The 22,201-nt window shown below is 72.2% G+C and overlaps 1 protein-coding gene and 1 long non-coding RNA gene across 2 annotated transcripts; both read right to left on the bottom strand.

Moving 5' to 3' along the window:
* Positions 1–4,534: 4,534 nt before the first annotated feature.
* Positions 4,535–7,622, bottom strand: LOC149520905 (intercellular adhesion molecule 4-like). The gene is given in 4 exon segments (XM_089774863.1): positions 4,535–6,449; positions 7,043–7,243; positions 7,246–7,359; positions 7,610–7,622. Coding segments are annotated over 4 exon segments (513 nt in total). The 3' UTR covers positions 4,535–6,264.
* Positions 7,623–7,937: 315 nt separating this feature from the next.
* LOC149520904 (uncharacterized) lies at positions 7,938–9,103 on the bottom strand. The gene is made up of 3 exons (XR_016348156.1): positions 8,963–9,103; positions 8,406–8,480; positions 7,938–8,003 (listed from the first exon to the last, which is right to left on the bottom strand). It is a non-coding gene; the product is annotated as an uncharacterized LOC149520904 (long non-coding RNA).
* Positions 9,104–22,201: the final 13,098 nt, after the last annotated feature.

Below are 22,201 nucleotides of genomic sequence, written 5' to 3'. Positions count from 1 at the left end.
GGAGTGGCCTGGGTAAAGCCGACTCCTGGGCCCAGGCGAGCAAGGTCCTGGCGCGTGGGGCTGCGGTTTAGCCAGAGGGACCCTCCAGGCTGCACTGGGGGGGCTCCTGGGCCGGGTCAAGCCAGCGTCTCCCGGCATTTCAGACCCACGTGCTGGGCTCCGGTGCCCAGCGTCCCGCACCGAGAGCCACAGAGCACACGAACGCAACGCTTCCCGTCTCCTGGCAGGGAAACTGAGGCACCGAGCCGGCCCTACGCTCCCAAGTGGCTCCGAAACCAAAACTGGGGATAGGACCCAGGAGTCCTGATGCCCAGTGACCCCGTCACCACCTGCCCCCTGTGCTAGGGGGACAACGCAAGAGTCCTCCCCCCCCCACTCTAACCGCTGGCGCACACTGCCTCCCACCCCGCCTACCCCCCCTGCACTCACCACTAGCCCACACTGCCTCCCACCCCGCCTACCCCCCCTGCACTCACCACTAGCCCACACTGCCTCCCACCCCGCCTACCCCCCCTGCACTCACCACTAGCCCACACTGCCTCCCACCCCACCTACCCCCCCTGCACTCACCACTGGCCCACACTGCCTCCCCCCACCTACCCCCCCTGCACTCACCACTGGCCCACACTGCCTCCCACCCCACCTACCCCCCCTGCACTCACCACTGGCCCACACTGCCTCCCCCCACCTACCCGCCCCGCACTCACCACTGGCCCACGCTGCCTCCCACCCCACCTACCCCCCCTGCACTCACCACTGGCCCACACTGCCTCCCCCCACCTACCCCCCCTGCACTCACCACTCGCCCACACTGCCTCCCCCCACCTACCCGCCCCGCACTCACCACTGGCCCACACTGACTCCCAACCCACCTACCCCCCCTGCACTCACCACTGGCCCACACTGCCTCCCCCCACCTACCCCCCCTGCACTCACCACTGGCCCACACTGCCTCCCCCCACCTACCCGCCCCGCACTCACCACTGGCCCACACTGCCTCCTACCCCACCTACCCCCCCCTGCACTCACCACTGGCCCACACTGCCTCCTATCCCACCTACCCCCCCCTGCACTCACCACTGGCCCACACTGCCTCCCACCCCACCTACCCCCCTGCACTCACCACTGGCCCACACTGCCTCCCCCCACCTACCCCCCCCGCACTCACCACTGGCCCACACTGCCTCCTATCCCACCTACCCCCCCCTGCACTCACCACTGGCCCACACTGCCTCCCACCCCACCTACCCCCCTGCACTCACCACTGGCCCACACTGCCTCCCCCCACCTACCCCCCCCTGCACTCACCACTGGCCCACACTGCCTCCTACCCCACCTACCCCCCCGCACTCACCACTGGCCCACACTGCCTCCCACCCCACCTACCCCCCCTGCACTCACCACTGGCCCACACTGCCTCCCCCCACCTACCCCCCCTGCACTCACCACTGGCCCACACTGCCTCCCCCCACCTACCCCCCCTGCACTCACCACTGGCCCACACTGCCTCCCACCCCACCTACCCCCCCTGCACTCACCATTGGCCCACACTGCCTCCCCCCACCTACCCGCCCCGCACTCACCACTGGCCCACGCTGCCTCCTACCCCACCTACCCCCCCCGCACTCACCACTGGCCCACACTGCCTCCCCCCACCTACCCGCCCCGCACTCACCACTAGCCCACACTGCCTCCCACCCCACCTACCCCCCCTGCACTCACCATTGGCCCACACTGCCTCCCCCCACCTACCCGCCCCGCACTCACCACTGGCCCACGCTGCCTCCTACCCCACCTACCCCCCCCTGCACTCACCACTGGCCCACACTGCCTCCTACCCCACCTACCCCCCCCGCACTCACCACTGGCCCACACTGCCTCCCACCCCACCTACCCCCCCTGCACTCACCACTGGCCCACACTGCCTCCCCCCACCTACCCGCCCCGCACTCACCACTGGCCCACACTGCCTCCCACCCCCACCTACCCCCCCGCACTCACCACTGGCCCACACTGCCTCCTACCCCACCTACCCCCCCGCACTCACCACTGGCCCACACTGCCTCCTACCCCCACCTACCCCCCCCCCGCACTCACCACTGGCCCACACTGCCTCCCACCCCACCTACCCCCCCTGCACTCACCACTAGCCCACACTGCCTCCCACCCCACCTACCCCCCCCGCACTCACCACTGGCCCACACTGCCTCCCACCCCACCTACCCCCCCTGCACTCACCACTAGCCCACACTGCCTCCCACCCCACCTACCCCCCCCTGCACTCACCACTGGCCCACACTGCCTCCCACCCCACCTACCTCCCCCGCACTCACCACTGGCCCACACTGCCTCCCACCCCACCTACCCCCCCTGCACTCACCACTAGCCCACACTGCCTCCCACCCCACCTACCCCCCCTGCACTCACCACTGGCCCACACTGCCTCCCACCCCACCTACCTCCCCCGCACTCACCACTGGCCCACACTGCCTCCCACCCCACCTACCCCCCCTGCAGTCACCACTGGCCCACACTGCCTCCCACCCCGCCTATCCCCCTCCCCCGCTCCAACCACTGGCCCACACTGCCTCCTACCCCACCTACCCCCCCCCCCGCACTCACCGCTGGCCCACACTGCCTCCCACCCCCACCTATTCCCCCGCCCGCTCCAACCACTGGCCCACACTGCCTCCCACCCCGCCTATCCCCCTCCCCCGCTCCAACCACTGGCCCACACTGCCTCCTACCCCACCTACCCCCCCCCCCGCACTCACCGCTGGCCCACACTGCCTCCCACCCCCACCTATTCCCCCGCCCGCTCCAACCACTGGCCCACACTGCCTCCTACCCCACCTACCCCCCCCCCGCACTCACCGCTGGCCCACACTGCCTCCCACCCCCACCTATTCCCCCGCCCGCTCCAACCACTGGCCCACACTGCCTCCTACCCCACCTACCCCCCCCCCCGCACTCACCGCTGGCCCACACTGCCTCCCACCCCCACCTATTCCCCCGCCCGCTCCAACCACTGGCCCACACTGCCTCCTACCCCCCCCCCCCGCTCTAACCACTGGCCCGCACCGCCTCTCGCACATCCTATCGGCAGGAGCCTTTCGAGGGGGGGACTCACGTGCTTATCGGGGGGCGCACGTGGGCCCCGCGCTCGCAGCCCCCGCCCCCGCCCCCGCCGGGCCCGCTCCGGGGCACGTACCTGGGAGCGCCAGGAGCAGCAGCAGGGGCAGGCAGCGCCCGGGAGCCGGGAGCCGCATGCCGGGGCCGGGGCCGGGGCCGGGGCCGGGGCTGCTGCGGCGGCGCTGGGACCGGGCAGCGCGGGCGGAGGCGGCGGCGCAGCGCAGCAGCCGGGGCGCCCGCCCACCAGGGTAGGAAGCGGCCCCCGCCCCGTGCGCCGGCAGCGGCTCCTCCCTCCGCTCCCGGAGCCCCCGGGCCGGCCTGGAGCGCCGCGCGGCCGGGATCGGGCCCCGGGGAGTCGGCCCCTCCAAGGCGCTTCGCCCGGCCCCGGGGGGTCTCCCTGCCCCAGCGGAGCCCGGCCCGGCGCAGGGCACGAGCCCCCGGGGAGCTCGCCGGCGGGTCGGGGGCTGCTCCGGCACCGCGTGGGCAGCGGGGGGTTCGGGGGGGCAGAGCCGGTCTCAGGGGCGGGCCGCGACCGCTCTGCGCCGCCCCCGAACCCCGGCTCCTGCCGCCCCCGGCGCTTGTGGGGGGGGGGCTCAGCGCGTTTCTGTCCGGCCTTTTCAAACCACCTGGCAACTCTGCGGGCGAGCCGGGCGGTGCCAAGTGCGGGGGGGCGGCCGGGGGGCGGCACTCGGAGATGAGCTCTGTCCTACAGCCAGCCTAGCTCCCCTGCGCCCCCGTCTCCCCTTCCCCCTGCGCCCCCTTCCCCCTGCGCCCCTGTCTCCCCATCCCCCCGTCTCCCCTTCCCCCTGCGCCCCTGTCTCCCCATCCCCCGTCTCCCCTTCTCCCTGTGCCCCTGTCTCCCCATCCCCCCGCCCATCTCCCCTTCCCCCTGCGCCCCTGTCTCCCCCTGCGCCCCCTTCTCCCTGCGCCCCTGTCTCCCCATCCCCCCGTCTCCCCTTCCCCCTGCGCCCCTGTCTCCCCATCCCCCGTCTCCCCTTCCCCCTGCGCCCCTGTCTCCCCATCCCCCCGTCTCCCCTTCCCCCTGCGCCCCTGTCTCCCCATCCCCCTGTCTCCCCTTCCCCCTGCGCCCCTGTCTCCCCATCCCCCGTCTCCCCTTCTCCCTGCGCCCCGTCTCCCCATCCCCCTGTGCTCCCTTCTCCCTGCACCCTCACTCCCCATCTCCCCCTATGCCCTGTCTCTTGATCCCCCTACAGATCCATCTATCCAGCTACCTCCCTGCCCCCTCCTTTGCCCGTCCATCCCATGTGCCTCCCCCTGGTTCTCCATCCCGCCACACCCTTCTCTGCCCGTCCAGCCTCCTACCTACCCCCCGTCCATGCGTCTCCCCCCAGACCGTCCATCCCTCCCTCCACCTGTCTGTCCATCCCCTGCCCCTGCCCCTGCCCCTGGGGCTGCTGCCTGCGCTGGCCCCGGGCTCCCTGCTGCGCTGCTGTACAACTCGGAAACCGACGGGGGCGTTGTGACGCGGGGGGGTGTCTGCTCCAGTGGCCTGGCCCACGCTGGGGGCCGTAGGGGCTGTGGTGACCCCTGCTGGCCGGTGTCTGTAGCACGGCCCGGCGGGGGGTCGCCCTGCGGGTGTCATGTCACCTAGTCCATGGCCCAGCAGGTTCTCACCTGGCCGAGGGAGGGGGGGCTGCTGGGGGGGCTGCGTGGTGAGTGTCTGGGAGGGGGGCAGGCTGAAGAGAAGAGACTGGGCTGAGCACCGGGGGGTCAGGGGCCCGTGGACCCGCCCCAAGGGGCCCGAGGCTGCCGGCCCGTCCCCCACGTCCACATGGAGCCCGGGCTGGGCTGTGCCCTGGGAGGCCATAACCCCCCCGTTCCACTGGCCGGCGCGGCCCCTCTGGCTGGCCGGGGTGCAGGGCCGGGGGTCCCCGACGCGCGTCACAGGGGTCCCCTGGGTACCAGGCCCGAGCGGCCACGGCCGGACGCTGCTGCCTCTCCCGCTGGGCCCGGGGGCAGCCTGGCGAAGGGGCCTGGATTTCCGGCTTCCTGCTGCTGTTCGGAGACGTCGCTCGTGCCCAGAGCCTCGGCCCCGAGCGGCTCCGCAGCCAGGGAGGGGCTGGGCTCTGCCTGGCTCCTGGGCCCAGGGTTCCAGGCAATGAAGGTGGCAGGAAGTTTCCTGAAGGGCTCTGGGGGGCGGGGAGCCAAGGGACACAGGACGTGCTGCCAGCCCGGCTCCATGCAATGCCAGGGCCCTCCGTGCAGAGTCCCCTCCCCCAAGAGCAGCCTGGCTAAGCAGCTCATGGGTGGGACGGAGGGGGGGGATGCGCCTTGCCTCAGTTTCCCCAGCAGGCCTGGGGCATGGGGCTGAGCCAGGACTAGGGTGTGACTCCTCTGAGTCCCAGCACTGCGCCTACTAGGCCACGCTGCCTCCTGCATGATCCCTGGCTGTGCCGCCAGCAGGGAACGAGCCCCATTCCCTCCAGTGCCCCCCAGCGGGCCCTGCCCACAGCTGTCCCCGGGGAAGGGGATGTGTCTCGCCCGGTGCTGTGTTGCCAGCCCCCCACAGTGCCCGTGAGGGGTGGGTGGCACCCTGGGACGGTCCTTGCCACGCAGCCTGGCGAGGGGCAGAGTCTTCCCCTCGGACAGTGGGGCAGTCAGAGCCGCCCCCTTGTCATGGGAAATTCACCTGGACCCACGCCACTGCCGAGAGCCACCCTCTCCCAAAGAGCCAGGTGCAAACCCCCTCCTCCCAGGGCGCTGGGTTCCTAACTCCCATGGGCTGCCCTTCGAGGCCGTGAGAGGAGCCGCCTGGGCGTGTGCAGCGGCTCAGAACCAGGCCCGAGGCGGGTGGGTTTTCAGCACAGGGCACCTCCCTGGCCTCAGGACGCCCCCCCCCCATCCCTCCCGCCCGCTGTCGGGCCTCGCCCGGACAGCCTGGCTCTTCCCTGAGACGCTACAAGGAGCTTCTGGAGCACACGCCAGGCACTGTATTTCCACTGCGCTCGTGCTCCAGCTTCTCAGCAAAGACTCAGCACAAACCCCGGTGCGGAGGGGTAGGAGCATCGGGCCCCGGGAGCACCGGGCCCATGAACAAGAAGCCCCACAACCTGCCCGGCTTAGCCCGGGCCCCGTCCCCAGCATCTTGCGCTGCGCCCGCCGCCAGCCGCTCTACGGCGCCGCGTCCTCGGGACCAGGCTCTCCCTCGGCCGGGGCCATCTCGAGGCCCTCCCGGCGCGGCGCGGCTCCTCTCCGGCTCCTGCCCCGCTGAGCCAGCCCGCAGGCCAGCACGGCCAGCAGCTCGCCCGCCAAGATGGCCACGGCCGCCAGCGCGATGAGTCTGGCCAGGGGGCTCTCTGCAACGGCAGGCGGGAGGGGGCAGGTTACCTGGCGGGGCCGCGGACGCCGCTGCGACCAACCCGAGGGAAGCCTGGCCCTGGGTTCTGAGCGGGCCCCCGCGGGAGCCCCCAGGATCCAGCCCGCTCGGCTGCCAGGGCCCAGGAGCGCGGGGTTTGGCCCCGCCGGGGCTGAGTGCCCCTCCCCCCAGGGCGGCAGGGCTGGGCTCAAGGGATTGAGGTGCCTGAAGCTGCAGCTAAGCACTGAGCTGGAGCACCGCAGAACAGGGCCTGCCTGCCCTGCCCAGAGCCAAGGGGAGTTAGGAGCCTGTCTGAGTCCTGGATCTTTAGGGGCCCCAAAGCCGTTGGAAATCCAACCTCCTGTGCCGGGTGTCGGGCAGGCTCAGCCAAGGCCCGTTTCCCATGTTCACCCAACAGAACCCGGCTGGAACGGTTCCCCCTCCCTGGGCAGCCGCTAGCCACTAGCCTGGGCCACGCAGCTGGGCCACCCCCCACCAGGCCCTGCCTGCTCAGGGCTCCTTGGGGAGGGAGCTGAGCCAGTGACACCCCCCCCCCACAACCCTTTAAATGTGCTGCCAGTGCCGGGCACTCACCGGCCTCCCGCAGCTCCGCCGCCGAGGAGTTGCTCTGCAGCCGGGGCCCGCGCGGCGCCAGGTCCAGGCTCGCCTGGCAGGTGACCTGCTGCCCGTGGTCCCAGCGCCCAGGGCTGATCTCGTGGGTCACGGTGACGCTGTCGGGCTCGTTCCCGGGGCGGGTCCGGAAGGTCTCCGTGTGCAGGGCCCGCCCCCCCGGAGCAGGGTCACGCTGAGGTGTCGGACGGGAGCCACGTTCAGAACCCGGCACGTCAGGTTATAGGCCCGGCCCAGCTCCATCGCGGGCAGCGGCTCCAGCACCACCCGCTCCGGCGCCCCTGGAGCCAGGGAAGCAAGGACCCGAAGGCTGGTTAGTGGGGGGCTGCCGGAAGGGACAGGCTGCGCCCCAGGCAGCTCCCCACAAGCAGGAGCGCTAAGGGGGCTGGGACGTGGGCGGCTCCCTCCGGGAGCTGGACTGAGACCCAGCAACTCGTCCCGCCCAACGGTGGCCAGAGGACTCAGCCCCGTTCCCTGCTCCTAGACCAGCCAGGCCCCTGCCCCCTCCCCTCCCAGCCAGCCTGGGCCCACGCCGGGGCCCCATCTCAGCTGTGCAGCGAGGTGTCCGTGTCCCAAATCCTGCGCTGCCCAGAAACCCTCCGGGGCCCCGAGCCGCCCGGCCCTGCAGCTGGGAGCCCGCGGCACGTACGGTAAACGGAGAGGTTTGTAGATGCGATGGTCACGTTTTCACCAGGGCAGGCGACGTGGCACTGAAGGGTCGACGCCCACTGCGTGATGTTGGTGAGGTAAAAGGCCTTCCAGCCGGGCCCACGCTCTTCGATGCTTTTTGTGAGCGAGGTCTCCAGGATCCCCGGGGCAGAAGAGTCGTTACACGTGTGGCTGCAGTTAATCCAGAGGGACCCTCCGTGCTCCACCACGGGGGCTTCCGGCGACACGTGCACCTGGGACGAGCCCTGCGCAGCCCCTGAAACGGCCAAGCCGCCCGTCACGCTGGGGCCTCCCGCTCAGTGGAACCCAGCACGGAGGCCTTCAAACCCCCCTGCCCTCCCAGGGCCAGAGAGAGACCCCCAGAGTCCTGGCTCCCAGCCCCCCTGCTGTAACCACTAGGCCCCACTGCCCTCCCAGGGCCGGAGAGAGACCCCTGGAGTCCTGGCGCCCAGCCCCCCGCTGTAACCACTAGGCCTCACTGCCCTCCCAGGGCCGGAGAGAAGCCCCGGAGTCCTGGCACCCAGCCCCACCTGCTGTAACCACTAGGCCCCACTGCCCGCCCAGGGATGCTGTAAGAAGGCACCTGCATTACCAATAACTCCCTGTGGCCCATCCCGCCGGCAGTTCCCGGGCGCAGGCCGCTGTGCGGGGCACTCACCGGGCAGCGCCAGGAGAAGCAGCAGCGCCAGGCAGCCCCTGGGCGAGTGACACTGGATCCGCCGGGGACTCATGGCTGAGGAGGGGACGGAGAGAGCAGGGCTCAGGCTTCCTTCCCGGAGCCCCTGGCAGCCCAGCCCGGCACCCGCCAGGCCCTGGGGAGGCACGGAGTGCGTGGCTGGGCCTGGGAACGCAGAGACCGGCTCAGCCCTGAGCCCATCTGGCGCGGTATCTGGTCTCCAGCCGAGCCCAGTCCCTTCTCCCAGACCCACTGCAGGAGGAAGTGAGGGAGCCCTGCCCCCTATGGGACATTTCCTGCTGATCTGCACCTGTTAGAGCTCAGCCCAGCCCCCACCCCTGCTCTAACCACTAGGCCCCTCTCCCTTCCATAGCCAGAGTATGAGGCCAGGTGCCCTGGCTCCCAATCCTGCCCACACTCGTAGCCCCACTCCCTACCAGAGCTGGGGAGAGAACTGGAGCCCTGGTTCCCAGCCCCCCTGCTCTAACCACTAGGCCCCCGTCCCTTCCGGAGCCAGGGAGGGAGCCCAGGCGCTGTACCTCCGGCGACGTGTGGCTGGGTGGGCTGGAGCAGGCGAAGGCGGAGCGGGTGCGGGCGCCCAGCGGGGCAGCGGTGACCCCTCTGCAGTGCGCAATGGAGGCGCTGGGGGCGGGTTGTGCCGCTGCCGGAGAGGGCCTGGCAGCGAGTGGCGCGGGGCAGCGCGGGCAGGGCGTGTGGAGCTGTCTGCTGGGCGAGATAAGGGGCGTCGGGGGCCCTCCCGCTGGCCGGCTGCCCGGGGCCCTGCCCTACAACGGGGCGCAGCCCCAGCCCGGGGAGGTTCTCCTGCCACCTCGCGCCGGCGCCCCCCGGGCTGGGTGACCCGGGGCCCACGCTGCTCCACGGACGCCCCCTGCGAGCGCCTGCCCACGCGGCCTGGGCACCGGAGCAGGGGCGGGAGCGGCAGGTGGGAGCCACCAGGCCTCCCGCCCCCGGAACGGCCTGGAGCAGCCTTGAGCCGGAGGCCTCCAGCCAGGGTGCAGGGCGAGGGGGATCCTGGCACCACGGCGCAGGCTGCAGGCGGCTGCTTTCACCGCTGGGCTGGGCTGGGGGCGTCTGGCTCCTCGGTCCCTGCCCGACTCCCCCCCTCCGCTCAGCTCTGCTGGGCCCAGGGCTGTGTGTGTCATGCCCCCGCGCCCGCCCGCCCGCCTGTGAGCAGAGTCCTTTCACTTTCGTTTCCTCCCCCAACGGCTGCACGTGTGTGTGAGCGCGCACCTCGGGGTCTGCACGCACACTTGTGCATGGTGTGCGTGCACAGACGTGTGTCTGGGTGTATCGGCGTGTTCACATGCACGTGTCAGTGTGCACGGGCGCCTCTATGCACGTGTGTGTCTGCATGGACATGTCGGTGTGCACGGGCACGCTGGGTATGCACGTGCGTGTGTGCGCACAAGGGTGTGTCAGGAGGGGTGGGCAGGCTCACACTACGTGGGGCTGAGGCCCAGCCTGGGGGGGCCTTTTGGCCCCTTCATGGCAATGCCTGGGCCGCTTGCTTTGGCTCGGGGCCCCCACCTCGCTGTGGCCCCCTTGCCCGGGATCCAGGCAGCTCCCCGGAGCCAGGGCAGGGCTGTTAGCCCACGGCTGCTGAGTGGAGACCGGCCCAGGGACGCTTGGCTCCGGGCAGCCGGGCCAGGGACGGGAACTGACCCTTGTGCCTAAGTGCCAGGCCACGCTGCCCTAGCAGAAGCCTTCCTAGCTGGCCTGACTCCCCCGATGCAGCCACCTCTGGGCTGGAACAGGGCAGCTGTTACCCCGCCCCCCCCGGTGGGTGTGACGGCGCCTCGGGGAGCCCCCCCCGGTGGGTGTGTCGGCGCCTCGGGGAGCCCCCCCCGGTGGGTGTGACGGCGCCTCGGGGAGCCCCCCGGTGGGTGTGACGGCGCCTCGGGGAGCCCCCCCCGGTGGGTGTGACGGCGCCTCGGGGAGCCCCCCCGGGGGTGTGACGGCGCCTCAGGGAGCCCCCCCGGTGGGTGTGACGGCGCCTCGGGGAGCACCCCCCCCGTGGGTGTGACGGCACCTCGGGGAGCCCCCCCCGGTGGGTGTGATGGCGCCTCGGGGACCCCCCTGGTGGGTGTGACGGCGCCTCGGGGAGCCCCCCCGGTGGGTGTGACGGCGCCTCGGGGAGCCCCCCCGGGGGGTGTGACGGCGCCTCGGGGAGCACCCCCCCCGTGGGTGTGACGGCACCTCGGGGAGCCCCCCCCCGGTGGGTGTGATGGCGCCTCGGGGAGCCCCCCCCCCCCCCCCCCGGTGGTTTCTTGGTTCTCAGACACGGCGCAGCGGGGGCTGGGCGCTGACACGGGAGCCCCGGCAGAGCCTGAGTCCTCTTGGGGGGGGCACAGACCCCTGAGCCCCCCTGCCCTGGGCTTAGTCTGCTCCCTTCACGCTGCCGCACCCAGCCTGCCCTGTCACACAGGAGCCCCCTTCCTCACTTCAAACCCCGTCCCCTGGCCAGAGGGAGGCGGCTGGGCCCTTGGCTGCGGGTCTTGGCTCAGCCGCCCCCCGCCCCCTCCCCCGGGCCCTGCACAGACACACACAGAGCAGTGCAGGGTCCCACAGGCAGCCCCCCCCCCCCCCGGGCCCTGCACAGACACACACAGAGCAGCGCAGGGTCCCACAGGCAGACCCCCCCCCGGGCCCGGCACAGACACACACAGAGCAGCGCAGGGTCCCACAGGCAGACCCCCCCCCCGGGCCCTGCACAGACACACACAGAGCAGCGCAGGGTCCCACAGGCAGACCCCCCCCCCGGGCCGGCACAGACACACACAGAGCAGCGCAGGGTCCCACAGGCAGACCCCCCCCCCGGGCCCTGCACAGACACACACAGAGCAGTGCAGGGTCCCACAGGCAGACCCCCCCCCGGGCCCTGCACAGACACACACAGAGCAGCGCAGGGTCCCACAGGCAGACCCCCCCCCCGGGCCCTGCACAGACACACACAGAGCAGCGCAGGGTCCCACAGGCAGACCCCCCCCCCCGGGCCCTGCACAGACACACACAGAGCAGTGCAGGGTCCCACAGGCAGACCCCCCCCCCCGGGCCCTGCACAGACACACACAGAGCAGTGCAGGGTCCCACAGGCAGCCCCCCCCCCGGGCCCTGCACAGACACACACAGAGCAGTGCAGGGTCCCACAGGCAGCCCCCCCCGGGCCCTGCACAGACACACACAGAGCAGCGCAGGGTCCCACAGGCAGACCCCCCCCCCCCCCCTGCACAGACACACACAGAGCAGTGCAGGGTCCCACAGGCAGACCCCCCCCCCCGGGGCCTGCACAGACACACACAGAGCAGCGCAGGGATACAGGCAGCCCCCCCCCCCCCGGGCCCTGCACAGACACACACAGAGCAGCGCAGGGTCCCACAGCAGACCCCCCCCCGGGCCCTGCACAGACACACACAGAGCAGTGCAGGGTCCCACAGGCAGACCCCCCCCCCGGGCCCTGCACAGACACACACAGAGCAGTGCAGGGTCCCACAGGCAGACCCCCCCCCCGGGCCCTGCACAGACACACACAGAGCAGTGCAGGGTCCCACAGGCAGACCCCCCCCCGGGCCCTGCACAGACACACACAGAGCAGCGCAGGGTCCCACAGGCAGACCCCCCGGGCCCTGCACAGACACACACAGAGCAGCGCAGGGTCCCACAGGCAGACCCCCCCCCGGGCCCTGCACAGACACACACAGAGCAGTGCAGGGTCCCACAGGCAGCCCCCCCCCCCGGGCCCTGCACAGACACACACAGAGCAGTGCAGGGTCCCACAGGCAGCCCCCCCCCCGGGCCCTGCACAGACACACACAGAGCAGCGCAGGGTCCCACAGGCAGCCCCCCCCCGGGCCCTGCACAGACACACACAGAGCAGCGCAGGGTCCCACAGGCAGACCCCCCCCCGGGCCCTGCACAGACACACACAGAGCAGCGCAGGGTCCCACAGGCAGACCCCCCCCGGGCCCTGCACAGACACACACAGAGCAGCGCAGGGTCCCACAGGCAGACCCCCCCCCCCCGGGCCCTGCACAGACACACACAGAGCAGCGCAGGGTCCCACAGGCAGACCCCCCCCCCGGGCCCTGCACAGACACACACAGAGCAGCGCAGGGTCCCACAGGCAGACCCCCCACAGTGGGCCACACAGACACACACAGAGCAGCGCAGGGTCCCACAGGCAGACCCCCCCCCGGGCCCTGCACAGACACACACAGAGCAGCGCAGGGTCCCACAGGCAGACCCCCCCCCCGGGCCCTGCACAGACACACACAGAGCAGCGCAGGGTCCCACAGGCAGACCCCCCCCCGGGCCCTGCACAGACACACACAGAGCAGTGCAGGGTCCCAGGTCCCAGGCAGACCCCCCCCGGGCCCTGCACAGACACACACAGAGCAGCGCAGGGTCCCACAGGCAGACCCCCCCCCCCGGGCCCTGCACAGACACACACAGAGCAGTGCAGGGTCCCACAGGCAGACCCCCCCCCCGGGCCCTGCACAGACACACACAGAGCAGTGCAGGGTCCCACAGGCAGACCCCCCCCCCCGGGCCCTGCACAGACACACACAGAGCAGTGCAGGGCCCTCCCCCCCCCCCCCCCCCCCCCCCGGGCCCTGCACAGACACACACAGAGCAGCGCAGGGTCCCACAGGCAGACCCCCCCCCCCGGGCCCTGCACAGACACACACAGAGCAGCGCAGGGTCCCACAGGCAGACCCCCCCCCCCGGGCCCTGCACAGACACACACAGAGCAGCGCAGGGTCCCACAGGCAGACCCCCCCCCCCCGGGCCCTGCACAGACACACACAGAGCAGCGCAGGGTCCCACAGGCGGGCCCCCCCCCGGGCCCTGCACAGACACACACAGAGCAGCGCAGGGTCCCACAGGCAGACCCCCCCGGGCCCTGCACAGACACACACAGAGCAGCGCAGGGTCCCACAGGGCAGACCCCCCCCCGGGCCCTGCACAGACACACACAGAGCAGCGCAGGGTCCCACAGGCAGCCCCCCCCCGGGCCCTGCACAGACACACACAGAGCAGCGCAGGGTCCCACAGGCAGACCCCCCCCCCGGGCCCTGCACAGACACACACAGAGCAGCGCAGGGTCCCACAGGCAGACCCCCCCCCCCCGGGCCCTGCACAGACACACACAGAGCAGCGCAGGGTCCCACAGGCAGACCCCCCCCCCCCCCCCCCGGGCCCTGCACAGACACACACAGAGCAGTGCAGGGTCCCACAGGCAGACCCCCCCCCCCCCGGGCCCTGCACAGACACACACAGAGCAGTGCAGGGTCCCACAGGCAGACCCCCGGGCCCTGCACAGACACACACAGAGCAGCGCAGGGTCCCACAGGCAGACCCCCCCCCCGGGCCCTGCACAGACACACACAGAGCAGCGCAGGGTCCCACAGGCAGACCCCCCCCCCCCGGGCCCTGCACAGACACACACAGAGCAGTGCAGGGTCCCACAGGCAGACCCCCCCCCCCCCGGGCCCTGCACAGACACACACAGAGCAGCGCAGGGTCCCACAGGCAGACCCCCCCCCCCGGGCCCTGCACAGACACACACAGAGCAGTGCAGGGTCCCACAGGCAGCCCCCCCGGGCCCTGCACAGACACACACAGAGCAGCGCAGACCCCCCCCCCCCGGGCCCTGCACAGACACACACAGAGCAGTGCAGGGTCCCACAGGCAGACCCCCCCCCCGGGCCCTGCACAGACACACACAGAGCAGTGCAGGGTCCCACAGGCAGAGCACACACAGGCCCCCCCCCCCCCCCGGGCCCTGCACAGACACACACACACAGAGCAGCGCAGGGTCCCACAGGCAGACCCCCCCCCCCCCCCCCCGGGCCCTGCACAGACACACACAGAGCAGCGCAGGGTCCCACAGGCAGACCCCCCCGGGCCCTGCACAGACACACACAGAGCAGCGCAGGGTCCCACAGGCAGACCCCCCCCCCCGGGCCCTGCACAGACACACACAGAGCAGCGCAGGGTCCCACAGGCAGACCCCCCCCCCGGGCCCTGCACAGACACACACAGAGCAGTGCAGGGTCCCACAGGCAGACCCCCCCCCCCGGGCCCTGCACAGACACACACAGAGCAGCGCAGGGTCCCACAGGCAGACCCCCCCCCCCGGGCCCTGCACAGACACACACAGAGCAGTGCAGGGTCCCACAGGCAGACCCCCCCCCCCGGGCCCTGCACAGACACACACAGAGCAGCGCAGGGTCCCACAGGCAGACCCCCCCCCCCCCGGGCCCTGCACAGACACACACAGAGCAGTGCAGGGTCCCACAGGCAGACCCCCCCCCCCCGGGCCCTGCACAGACACACACAGAGCAGCGCAGGGTCCCACAGGCAGACCCCCCCGGGCCCTGCACAGACACACACAGAGCAGCGCAGGGTCCCACAGGCAGACCCCCCCCCCGGGCCCTGCACAGACACACACAGAGCAGTGCAGGGTCCCACAGGCAGACCCCCCCCCGGGGCCCTGCACAGACACAGACACACACAGAGCAGCGCAGGGTCCCACAGGCAGACCCCCCCCCCCGGGCCCTGCACAGACACACACAGAGCAGTGCAGGGTCCCACAGGCAGACCCCCCCCCCCCCGGCCCTGCACAGACACACACAGAGCAGCGCAGGGTCCCACAGGCAGACCCCCCCCCCCCGGCCCTGCACAGACACACACAGAGCAGTGCAGGGTCCCACAGGCAGACCCCCCCCCCCCCCCGGCCCTGCACAGACACACACAGAGCAGTGCAGGGTCCCACAGGCAGACCCCCCCCCGGCCCCACAGGGCAGACCCCCCCCCCCCCGGCCCTGCACAGACACACACAGAGCAGTGCAGGGTCCCACAGGCAGACCCCCCCCCCCCGGGCCCTGCACAGACACACACAGAGCAGCGCAGGGTCCCACAGGCAGACCCCCCCCCCCCCGGGCCCTGCACAGACACACACAGAGCAGTGCAGGGTCCCACAGGCAGACCCCCCCCCCCCGGGCCCTGCACAGACACACACAGAGCAGTGCAGGGTCCCACAGGCAGACCCCCCCCCCCCCGGGCCCTGCACAGACACACACAGAGCAGTGCAGGGTCCCACAGGCAGACCCCCCCCCCCCGGGCCCTGCACAGACACACACAGAGCAGCGCAGGGTCCCACAGGCAGACCCCCCCCCCCCCGGGCCCTGCACAGACACACACAGAGCAGTGCAGGGTCCCACAGGCAGACCCCCCCCCCCCCGGGCCCTGCACAGACACACACAGAGCAGTGCAGGGTCCCACAGGCAGCCCCCCCCCCCCCGGGCCCTGCACAGACACACACAGAGCAGTGCAGGGTCCCACAGGCAGCCCCCCCCCCCCGGGCCCTGCACAGACACACACAGAGCAGCGCAGGGTCCCACAGGCAGACCCCCCCCCCCCCCCGGCCCTGCACAGACACACACAGAGCAGTGCAGGGTCCCACAGGCAGACACCCCCCCCCCCCGGGCCCTGCACAGACACACACAGAGCAGCGCAGGGTCCCACAGGCAGACCCCCCCCCCCCCGGGCCCTGCACAGACACACACAGAGCAGCGCAGGGTCCCACAGGCAGACCCCCCCCCCCCCGGGCCCTGCACAGACACACACAGAGCAGCGCAGGGTCCCACAGGCAGACCCCCCCCCCCCCCGGGCCCTGCACAGACACACACAGAGCAGCGCAGGGTCCCACAGGCAGACCCCCCCCCCGGGCCCTGCACAGACACACACAGAGCAGCGCAGGGTCCCACAGGCAGCCCCCCCCCCCCGGGCCCTGCACAGACACACACAGAGCAGCGCAGGGTCCCACAGGCAGACCCCCCCCCCCCCCGGGCCCTGCACAGACACACACAGAGCAGTGCAGGGTCCTACAGGCAGACCCCCCCCCCCGGGCCCTGCACAGACACACACAGAGCAGTGCAGGGTCCCACAGGCAGACCCCCCCCCCGGGCCCTGCACAGACACACACAGAGCAGCGCAGGGTCCCACAGGCAGACCCCCCCCCCCGGGCCCTGCACAGACACACACAGAGCAGCGCAGGGTCCCACAGGCAGACCCCCCCCCCCCCCGGGCCCTGCACAGACACACACAGAGCAGTGCAGGGTCCCACAGGCAGACCCCCCCCCCGGGCCCTGCACAGACACACACAGAGCAGCGCAGGGTCCCACAGGCAGACCCCCCCCCCCCCCGGGCCCTGCACAGACACACACAGAGCAGTGCAGGGTCCCACAGGCAGCCCCCCCCCCCGGGCCCTGCACAGACACACACAGAGCAGCGCAGGGTCCCACAGGCAGACCCCCCCCCCCCCCCCCCGGGCCCTGCACAGACACACACAGAGCAGTGCAGGGTCCCACAGGCAGACACCCCCCCCCCCGGGCCCTGCACAGACACACACAGAGCAGCGCAGGGTCCCACAGGCAGACCCCCCCCCCCGGGCCCTGCACAGACACACACAGAGCAGCGCAGGGTCCCACAGGCAGACCCCCCCCCCCGGGCCCTGCACAGACACACACAGAGCAGCGCAGGGTCCCACAGGCAGCCCCCCCCCCCCGGGCCCTGCACAGACACACACAGAGCAGCGCAGGGTCCCACAGGCAGACCCCCCCCCCCCCCGGGCCCTGCACAGACACACACAGAGCAGTGCAGGGTCCCACAGGCAGACACCCCCCCCCCCCGGGCCCTGCACAGACACACACAGAGCAGCGCAGGGTCCCACAGGCAGACCCCCCCCCCCCCCGGGCCCTGCACAGACACACACAGAGCAGTGCAGGGTCCCACAGGCAGCCCCCCCCCCCGGGCCCTGCACAGACACACACAGAGCAGCGCAGGGTCCCACAGGCAGACCCCCCCCCCCCCCCGGGCCCTGCACAGACACACACAGAGCAGTGCAGGGTCCCACAGGCAGACACCCCCCCCCCCCGGGCCCTGCACAGACACACACAGAGCAGCGCAGGGTCCCACAGGCAGACCCCCCCCCCCGGGCCCTGCACAGACACACACAGAGCAGCGCAGGGTCCCACAGGCAGACCCCCCCCCGGGCCCTGCACAGACACACACAGAGCAGCGCAGGGTCCCACAGGCAGACCCCCCCCCCCGGGCCCTGCACAGACACACACAGAGCAGCGCAGGGTCCCACAGGCAGACCCCCCCCCCCGGGCCCTGCACAGACACACACAGAGCAGTGCAGGGTCCCACAGGCAGACCCCCCCCCCCCGGGCCCTGCACAGACACACACAGAGCAGCGCAGGGTCCCACAGGCAGACCCCCCCCCCCCCGGGCCCTGCACAGACACACACAGAGCAGCGCAGGGTCCCACAGGCAGACCCCCCCCCCCCGGGCCCTGCACAGACACACACAGAGCAGCGCAGGGTCCCACAGGCAGACCCCCCCCCCCCCCCCGGCCCTGCACAGACACACACAGAGCAGCGCAGGGTCCCACAGGCAGACCCCCCCCCCCCCGGGCCCTGCACAGACACACACAGAGCAGCGCAGGGTCCCACAGGCAGACCCCCCCCCGGGCCCTGCACAGACACACACAGAGCAGCGCAGGGTCCCACAGGCAGACCCCCCCCCCGGGCCCTGCACAGACACACACAGAGCAGCGCAGGGTCCCACAGGCAGACCCCCCCCCCCCCGGGCCCTGCACAGACACACACAGAGCAGTGCAGGGTCCCACAGGCAGACCCCCCCCCCCCCCCGGCCCTGCACAGACACACACAGAGCAGTGCAGGGTCCCACAGGCAGACCCCCCCCCCGGCCCTGCACAGACACACACAGAGCAGTGCAGGGTCCCACAGGCAGACCCCCCCCCCCGGGCCCTGCACAGACACACACAGAGCAGCGCAGGGTCCCACAGGCAGACCCCCCCCCCCCCCCCGGGCCCTGCACAGACACACACAGAGCAGCGCAGGGTCCCACAGGCAGACCCCCCCCCCCGGCCCTGCACAGACACACACAGAGCAGCGCAGGGTCCCACAGGCAGACCCCCCCCCCCGGGCCCTGCACAGACACACACAGAGCAGTGCAGGGTCCCACAGGCCCCCCCCCCCCCGGGCCCTGCACAGACACACACAGAGCAGTGCAGGGTCCCACAGGCAGACCCCCCCCCCGGTGGGCCCTGCACAGACACACACAGAGCAGCGCAGGGTCCCACAGGCAGACCCCCCCCCCCGGGCCCTGCACAGACACACACAGAGCAGTGCAGGGTCCCACAGGCAGACCCCCCCCCCCCCGGCCCTGCACAGACACACACAGAGCAGCGCAGGGTCCCACAGGCAGACCCCCCCCCCCCCGGGCCCTGCACAGACACACACAGAGCAGCGCAGGGTCCCACAGGCAGACCCCCCCCCCCCCGGCCCTGCACAGACACACACAGAGCAGCGCAGGGTCCCACAGGCAGACCCCCCCCCCCGGGCCCTGCACAGACACACACAGAGCAGCGCAGGGTCCCACAGGCAGACCCCCCCCCCCGGGCCCTGCACAGACACACACAGAGCAGCGCAGGGTCCCACAGGCAGACCCCCCCCCCCCCGGGCCCTGCACAGACACACACAGAGCAGCGCAGGGTCCCACAGGCAGACCCCCCCCCCCGGGCCCTGCACAGACACACACAGAGCAGCGCAGGGTCCCACAGGCAGACCCCCCCCCCCCCCCGGCCCTGCACAGACACACACAGAGCAGCGCAGGGTCCCACAGGCAGACCCCCCCCCCGGGCCCTGCACAGACACACACAGAGCAGCGCAGGGTCCCACAGGCAGCCCCCCCCCCCCCCGGGCCCTGCACAGACACACACAGAGCAGCGCAGGGTCCCACAGGCAGACCCCCCCCCCCCCCCGGGCCCTGCACAGACACACACAGAGCAGCGCAGGGTCCCACAGGCAGACCCCCCCCCCCCCGGGCCCTGCACAGACACACACAGAGCAGTGCAGGGTCCCACAGGCAGACCCCCCCCCCCGGGCCCTGCACAGACACACACAGAGCAGCGCAGGGTCCCACAGGCAGACCCCCCCCCCCCCCGGGCCCTGCACAGACACACACAGAGCAGCGCAGGGTCCCACAGGCAGACCCCCCCCCCCCGGGCCCTGCACAGACACACACAGAGCAGTGCAGGGTCCCACAGGCAGACCCCCCCCCCCCCGGGCCCTGCACAGACACACACAGAGCAGTGCAGGGTCCCACAGGCAGACCCCCCCCCGGGCCCTGCACAGACACACACAGAGCAGCGCAGGGTCCCACAGGCAGACCCCCCCCCCCCGGGCCCTGCACAGACACACACAGAGCAGCGCAGGGTCCCACAGGCAGACCCCCCCCCCGGGCCCTGCACAGACACACACAGAGCAGCGCAGGGTCCCACAGGCAGACCCCCCCCCCCCGGGCCCTGCACAGACACACACAGAGCAGCGCAGGGTCCCACAGGCAGACCCCCCCCCCCCCCCGGGCCCTGCACAGACACACACAGAGCAGTGCAGGGTCCCACAGGCAGACCCCCCCCCCCGGGCCCTGCACAGACACACACAGAGCAGCGCAGGGTCCCACAGGCAGACCCCCCCCCCCCGGGCCCTGCACAGACACACACAGAGCAGTGCAGGGTCCCACAGGCAGACCCCCCCCCCCCGGGCCCTGCACAGACACACACAGAGCAGTGCAGGGTCCCACAGGCAGACCCCCCCCCCCCCCGGCCCTGCACAGACACACACAGAGCAGTGCAGGGTCCCACAGGCAGACCCCCCCCCCGGGCCCTGCACAGACACACACAGAGCAGCGCAGGGTCCCACAGGCAGACCCCCCCCCCCCGGACCCTGCACAGACACACACAGAGCAGCGCAGGGTCCCACAGGCAGACCCCCCCCCCGGGCCCTGCACAGACACACACAGAGCAGCGCAGGGTCCCACAGGCAGACCCCCCCCCCCCGGGCCCTGCACAGACACACACAGAGCAGCGCAGGGTCCCACAGGCAGACCCCCCCCCCGGGCCCTGCACAGACACACACAGAGCAGTGCAGGGTCCCACAGGCAGACCCCCCCCCCCCCCGGGCCCTGCACAGACACACACAGAGCAGTGCAGGGTCCCACAGGCAGACCCCCCCCCCCCCGGGCCCTGCACAGACACACACAGAGCAGCGCAGGGTCCCACAGGCAGACCCCCCCCCCCCGGGCCCTGCACAGACACACACAGAGCAGCGCAGGGTCCCACAGGCAGACCCCCCCCCCCTGGGCCCTGCACAGACACACACAGAGCAGCGCAGGGTCCCACAGGCAGACCCCCCCCCCCCCGGGCCCTGCACAGACACACACAGAGCAGCGCAGGGTCCCACAGGCAGACCCCCCCCCCCCCGGGCCCTGCACAGACACACACAGAGCAGTGCAGGGTCCCACAGGCAGACCCCCCCCCCCGGGCCCTGCACAGACACACACAGAGCAGCGCAGGGTCCCACAGGCAGCCCCCCCCCCCCGGGCCCTGCACAGACACACACAGAGCAGTGCAGGGTCCCACAGGCAGCCCCCCCCCCCCGGGCCCTGCACAGACACACACAGAGCAGCGCAGGGTCCCACAGGCAGACCCCCCCCCCCGGGCCCTGCACAGACACACACAGAGCAGTGCAGGGTCCCACAGGCAGACCCCCCCCCCGGGCCCTGCACAGACACACACAGAGCAGCGCAGGGTCCCACAGGCAGACCCCCCCCCCCGGGCCCTGCACAGACACACACAGAGCAGCGCAGGGTCCCACAGGCAGACCCCCCCCCCCCCGGGCCCTGCACAGACACACACAGAGCAGCGCAGGGTCCCACAGGCAGACCCCCCCCCCGGGCCCTGCACAGACACACACAGAGCAGCGCAGGGTCCCACAGACCCCCCCCCCCCCCCCGGGCCCTGCACAGACACACACAGAGCAGCGCAGGGTCCCACAGGCAGACCCCCCCCCCCCCGGGCCCTGCACAGACACACACAGAGCAGTGCAGGGTCCCACAGGCAGACCCCCCCCCCCCCGGGCCCTGCACAGACACACACAGAGCAGTGCAGGGTCCCACAGGCAGACCCCCCCCCCGGGCCCTGCACAGACACACACAGAGCAGCGCAGGGTCCCACAGGCAGCCCCCCCCCCCGGCCCCTGCACAGACACACACAGAGCAGTGCAGGGTCCCACAGGCAGACCCCCCCCCCCCCCGGGCCCTGCACAGACACACACAGAGCAGCGCAGGGTCCCACAGGCAGACCCCCCCCCCGGGCCCTGCACAGACACACACAGAGCAGCGCAGAGCCGGGTGAGGGAGGAAATGGCACTTCCTGATTCGCTTCCCCTCGCCCCGAGGGCCCCAACCTCCGGCCCGTCTGCCCCGGAGCCGCGCTCTCCCCGGCGGCCAAGTCCCCGCCGCGCGGCCGGTCGCCCTTCCCCCCTTTCCCGCACCGCTGGCTGAGCGGGGCTGGTCAGGCCTGCACCCGGCCCTCGAGGGGCCGGCGTCCCGGGTCCCCCCAGCAGTCCGGCACTTCCTGCCTCTCCGCCCCTCTGCCGCGGGGCCCCGGAGCAGGTTTGCCGGCCCGGCCACGGAGCAGGGATGTTCCGAGCCCCGTGCGCAAGGACGCCGCATTCCCTCTGCCCCGCCACCGGCCTGGCGCGACCCCCTGGTAGCTCTTTGCCGTCTGCTCTGGCTCCTGCCAGCTCCGCGTCCCCTTCACGGAACAGCCCTGGAGCCAGGACCCAGCCCTGGGGCACCACCAATGTTCCCTCGACTCTCGGCCA

This window comes from Pelodiscus sinensis, chromosome 31 (genome assembly GCF_052426305.1).
Source record: "Pelodiscus sinensis isolate ZL-2025 chromosome 31, ASM5242630v1, whole genome shotgun sequence".
NCBI lineage: Eukaryota > Metazoa > Chordata > Testudines > Trionychidae > Pelodiscus > Pelodiscus sinensis.
Note: the sequence above shows the minus strand (reverse complement) of the source record. Positions and strands in the feature narration are given on the sequence as shown.